This window comes from Perca flavescens, chromosome 17 (genome assembly GCF_004354835.1).
Source record: "Perca flavescens isolate YP-PL-M2 chromosome 17, PFLA_1.0, whole genome shotgun sequence".
Classification (NCBI taxonomy): Eukaryota; Metazoa; Chordata; class Actinopteri; order Perciformes; family Percidae; genus Perca; species Perca flavescens.
In genome coordinates this window covers 19,001,704-19,007,707 of record NC_041347.1, presented here as the reverse complement: position 1 = coordinate 19,007,707, position 6,004 = coordinate 19,001,704, and the positions used below count along the sequence as shown (strand labels likewise).

Below are 6,004 nucleotides of genomic sequence, written 5' to 3'. Positions count from 1 at the left end.
TATATATATATATAAAAACAAACAGGATAATTCAATTCAATTGTATTTATAGTATCAAATCATAACAGAGTTATCTCGAGACACTTTACAGATAGAGTAGGTTTAGACCACACTCTATAAATTCCAAAACCCCAACAATTACAGTAATTCCCTCAAGAGCAAGCATTAGCAGTGGTTGTTGCGACAGTGGCGAGGAAAAACTCCCTTTTAGGAAGAAACCTCGGCAGACCAAGACTCTTGATAGGCGGTGCCTGACGGGGCAAGTTGGGGGTGTGATGAACAGATAACATGAATGCCCTGGCAGTGCCAATAAGCTTTATTTTGTATTTGCTTTGATTACATTTTTTAAATTGAGATTTACACTAAATATTTTATTTATCTGCTATTGTATAAACAAAATGCTGATGTAAGTGTGATAAGTGTTTGCAGAACAAATGTTATGGCACTTTCAATACTTTCATATGGCAGAACATTTAAAGTAAAATTGCGCTATACACTACTTTTGAATTCATTATTGGATTTTGCGTATAACAATGCAAATAATCGCGATAAATCAGGGAAATCATGCGATTAATCTCAACTATATATATATATATATAGATACATTGTGAATATGAAGTATAACTTACAGGTAAACAACAATATGAAGTATAACTTACATCTTTGGGGGGGACAGGCCGGTGTGTTTTCTTATCATCCTCCCTGTCCACCAGCATGTACCTATGGAGATGAAACGTGGTCATAAACATAGAAACAAAGAAGTGAGGCCAGTTCTGCTCTATAAAAGATAATAGCAATCTTACTCACTTCTCAAGGATGCTCTCTTTAAGTTTCTGGTCTGCCAGTGAGGAAATACTCTTCCCATGGTTTACCTGTGGCAACAGGACACCATCAAATCAGACTGCTAACATACACAAAGTAGGCAGCGGCTGACAGGAAACAGTGTGTTTCTGTGTGTAGCAGAGACTCACATTAAGAGGAGTGGGGCTGAGTTGGACATCACCCTCTATGATAAGGCGCACAGCTTCCTCCATGTCTCCTTTGGCAATAGAGAGGGCGCTGCGAGCCTCGGACAGACTACACTTGGGAAACATCTCCAGCAGATGCTGCTCCTGGGACTCCCACTCAGACACTGGTAGCTGAACATGTACACATATATATTAGCTCTAATTTAGGGGGATTAAAACAATATAAATAGTAGGAAATACAATGAGCACAAGTTAAATCATAGTAAAATGTATCTAGAAAAAAAAAAGAATGTGCTGAAATTACAACCTTGGCAGTGGCGCCCTCTGTTTGTGTTTTAAGGCACTGCGTTTCTCCTGGTGGAGGTTCACTAGGCAGATCGGTGAGTTTCAATGAAATCTCTTCTGCCCTTGCCTTAGGCTCAAGGTTTGCTTCATCAGCTAAAAAAAGACACAAATTAACATCAGCACACTGTAGTATAAATGTGAAGCTGATGATCCCCATCTTAAATGAGTGGAACTGCCCAATAAAGTTTGTTTTTGCGCCTCCTTTGATAGCATTATGAAAATGAAGACACCATTTGGAAAGGGTAAGGCTGCTACAGTACTGCATGTATTATAAATAACAATTAAAGCACTACCTGAGGTCCTAGCAGTGGCTAGTTTAGAAGCCAGATTGAACATCATTTCACAGACTTTGACACTGCAAAAAGAAAAAAAAAAAATGTAATAACAACACATGCCTATTGTCTGGCTGTGGTCAGAATAGAGGGAAAAGTGTGACTGTGCGTTTACCTGTCAATTTCCGCAAAACCAGGTATGTAAGCTTCTAGCATCTCTGCAAAGACCTCCACATCAAAGTTCTCCTCAACACTCTGCTGGGAGCCGAGATCCTCCAGGACTCCAGTGATGTAAAACAGAAGAACATCATCCAGTGTGCTGCATTGAGTGGTAAAAAAAAGAGGTTACTGTAAATCTGACGGAACTACACCTTTTGTGAGGATACAAAAAAGCTGTAAAGTTGTTTACCTGAGATCTGCATCAGGAATGTAAGCCTGAATAAATTCGTGCAGCGCACTGTGGATGATTTTGTGGAGGTCCATTGCGTTCTCCTACTGCGCAGTAGAGGAAATACAGAGTAAAAGTGCTGGAGTTGGGGTACAGCCTTCTAATGGTCTATGGTTAATGGTAATGGTTATATACTGTCTATATGGGTACAGCAGATTACCAAACAGTTGTCCCCCATGTACCAAATATGATACACCACCATCAGGCATCAGCTCAGACCTACATGCAAATGTTACAAAAGCATGGTTGTGAAAGCTCTTCCTGCCGCTGCAGCATCGGTAGGACACTAGTGGTGGTCAGTATTACATATAACTTTTACGACCGACATGTAGTTAACGTCAACGTTACATGGCCTTCTTGGTAGCTAACGATTAATTTCCATAGACCGTTGTTAATTTCCACAATAACGTTAACCATGATGCAACGGTGAAACATTACTTTCATATTATCGCAGTCTTCACTAAAAGTAAGTTAATTGATGTCAAAGTATCTTATATAGCTAATATGTAACGAATGTCATCAAATAATGTTTATGATGATAACGTAGCTAGCGTTGGTTTTGTTGCCCAGCATTAGCAGTGCAGCTACTCGGACATTTCCGTAGTTATCAACTAACATTAATTACTATCAAGGAAACCTATAAAGCCATTAACGGTATGGTTCCTTGATTACCAGCATCACTAACGCCACGGCTAAGCTATCATTAGCTAGCTAAATCTTTGCAGGACAGCCGTGTTATTATCCACACAGCCAATTAGTCCATGCCCTGTCATATGTTTTCCACAGTATTATTGTTCATCTTTGTATCCTCTTAAGAAATAACGGTGACATTAGCTAGGTTGTAAGCGAACTAGCTAGCGCTAGCTAAGTGGGTATTTGTTAGCTAACATCAATTGCAAGCTAACTGTTAACGCTTCATGCCAAATCAACCTCGATTATTTAGCATTATATGGGAGAGACTTTTAATGGAGTAAAACTTACTGTGACAGAAACTATGGGGACATGAAGCTCAACGTTTCCCCCAGATGTATCAGGGGGATGCTGGTCACTGCAGTTGTTACTAGCTAGCTAGTTCGTTAGCCCGCACGAATCAAAACATTAGCACGTCATTTCCTCTGATTGTAAACAGCCTGGTTAAATGTATGTAGCTAGCTATTATTTTATGAGTGCATGCTATGTGTGTGAAACTTTCTTTGTTTAACATGGATTTGGTAAGGCTGTGTGGAACTAAGAAAGAGGAGATGTATGATGTTAAATGAAAAGTAAAAAAGAAAAGTAAAACAAGTAATGATTATTCTATTTTTGATATATTGTACTTGAATAGATAGAATTTGCTCTGGCAATGTACTTGCACTGACAGATTCTTGCACTATGATACCATTGCACCTTTCTGCATTTTTTTTTCACACCGCTCCTTTCCTTTGTATTTTTGTAGAATACGTGTGCGTGGATGTCATATGTCTGTGTGCCTATGTGTACGGATGATGTGTATTAATATTGGACACCTTAATTTCCTTCGGGATAAATAAAGTATCTCTATCTCTATCTATCTATGAAAACAGAAGCCATATTTGTATTTAAAATCTTCAAACATGCATCGGTTCAGTACTGAGATTAGACACTGAAACATTTTGAGCTGAAATAATAAGTCAATTAATTGATTACCGACTAATCTGTCAACATAATACATGCCCTGCAGAACAATTCATTCAATTCACTGTCCTGCACAATACCTGCAGGACTTCTTAACATACTTCTATGGGGCTTTTTTTGTAGTTGCTGATTAGCAACTATTTTTAAATTGATTCATTCAAATAAATCATTTGAGTAATTTCCCCGCAAATTGCCAGAAATTTGCTTGTTCCTGTCCCTCCAATGTGGTGATTTTCTATTTGTCTCTGTTTTATGATTAGGCTACAAAACTTTTAGGGTTTTGGACAAAAACAAGAACTTTGGACCATGGGAAACTGTGATGGGAGTTTTTTTTCATAATTTTCTTACATTTTATAGACCAAACAACTAATTGATTAATTTGGAAAGTAGTTGGCAGATGTATCACCTAGGAAAATAATAATTAGATTACATGGATAGTGTCTCACATTGCCAGACCTATCTCCACAGCGCTGTGGAGGAAGGTCTGACTATACACATACATTCTGGGATAGGAGAAAAAAAAATGCTCTGGGTTGTTTGCATTTGTTTAAACCAATCACAGTCCTCTTGGGTGGCACTAAACTCCGGACACAGCGACAGTGCCTCTGTGCAAAATAGTCGGAAAAGGAACTTGTTTTGGTTGAATATTTACACCCTGGAAAAGAAATGTGTGAGCTATTTAAATTAGCTGGAAACATGGTTAAACGTAATTTCCTCAGTGTATCGCCATGTGTACTTCGTCAACTGCAATCCCCACTTATCGGTCCCAAAACGGCCCAGTAGTAAATGCTGTAAACATATTCCTTGTAAGTCTTTACAATCATTCCCCAACTGAACCAAGCAGGCCTGCCTTATTGCACGACCCAAACTTTCTTTAAAACTTGCCATTTTCAGCTTGTAGTTTGCTAGCTCAAAGTTGGATGTTGTTTCCTGAAGCGAACAGAGTTTGAGAATGGCAACACACAGAGAGCAGAAGGTGAGGGACAACGGTGCGTGAGCCACACACCATCAGGCAATTATCTTGGAAATGTGCTTCCGTTGATCCAGACTACATGGAAACAAATCTGAAAACTATCAAGGCTATGGGCATGCGCTTAAAAAACATTTTCCCATCGCCAAATTCCCTAATTTTGGGTTTAATCTTTAATAAACTAACACATATTATTAAAAATGCAGCTATTATGGTTAACCCTTGTCCACATTATAGAAGTTGTCTACAATATTTCATACGTCACAACATTGTTTACAACATATTCCACACATCACCTGCATTTCTTTGGGAAACATACAATAACATATTTTAGTGAGACTACAACAATATATGTGATTTTTAATGCAACAAAAAAATCCAGGAGAATATCAGAAAAGTATTGTGTTTTGTGTGTGTTATGTTTTGGTAAGTAAAAAAAAAAGTAAAATAAAATATGGAGGGATAAGAAGGGACCTCTGCATTGATATGGGATTCCATAATACTTTCTACAATCAATGAAAGCTGCATCAGAAAACACATATTAATGACTTTAATATGTGGTGTCTAACAACAAAACCCTTTTGTAAAACATTCAAGTCTTTTTCATGTATTCCAACTGTCATAACATTTTTTACTGAGGCTTTTACAATTAAACATACAGCTAACATGTTTGGTTCAGACTTTCTCAATAAATGTGAAGCTTTCTGTGACCCACATTCTTGACTCAGTGTGTGAACACTGGTCTATACTGTACATTAGCCCAGTAAATAGTCGTCTACTCTCACTTGGACATTATCTTATCTTCTGCCAGATCCATACATAGTTGATGATCAAGGTGTTATCTGAGGCAACATCAATGATGTCATCAGATCCTGCTCTCAGTTACCTCCGCCTGTGTTGGTATTATAGCAGATATGTACCTGTAAATCATTAATGCCCATTCAATTGTTTCCCTGCTCCCTTGGCAGTATCTCTTGCCGGCTGTAGTATTTCATGGGGGGAATATGGTACAAGCTGCTGATAAAACAAGCACGAACAATTCTCAACTTGGCTGAACTCTGTTTCAACTCTGAGCTCATGGCTAGACTGAGGCATCAGAGGAGAGCGTGTAAAATCCACAGCAAAGGAGAGCATCTCAGTTTTCTCCATGTGTGTAAACAGCTGAGCCGCCTGCAAACAATAATGAATGATCTAAAAGCCACTCTGGATCCTGTATATAATCATGTTTTTCATCCTCTCCAATGCAAAATCAGTGGTAAATATTAACTCATGCTGACAGACCTACTAAAGCGGAAAATGGTTTCTTTTTTTTCCTTCTTTTTAAAGTAAAAGGTGTCCCGACACAAGG

At 38.4% G+C, this 6,004-nt stretch overlaps 1 protein-coding gene across 3 annotated transcripts in view; it reads right to left on the bottom strand.

Annotated features, from left to right (window-relative positions):
* Positions 1–3,198, bottom strand: part of cuedc2 (CUE domain containing 2) — an 8,059-nt gene extending 4,861 nt beyond the window's left edge. Inside the window, exons 1-8 of one of the 3 annotated variants that reach the window (XM_028603079.1) lie at positions 3,015–3,198; positions 1,995–2,077; positions 1,761–1,904; positions 1,607–1,668; positions 1,276–1,406; positions 972–1,139; positions 808–872; positions 660–720 (exon numbers count right to left, since the gene is read on the bottom strand). In XM_028603079.1, coding sequence (XP_028458880.1) covers positions 660–720; positions 808–872; positions 972–1,139; positions 1,276–1,406; positions 1,607–1,668; positions 1,761–1,904; positions 1,995–2,068 — 705 coding nt within the window. In that variant the 5' untranslated portion in view covers positions 2,069–2,077; positions 3,015–3,198. Of the gene's footprint in view, positions 1–659; positions 721–807; positions 873–971; positions 1,140–1,275; positions 1,407–1,606; positions 1,669–1,760; positions 1,905–1,994; positions 2,081–3,014 lie in introns of those variants that run through there. The other 2 variants (XM_028603078.1, XM_028603080.1) reach the window with 2 other exon arrangements.
* Positions 3,199–6,004: the final 2,806 nt, after the last annotated feature.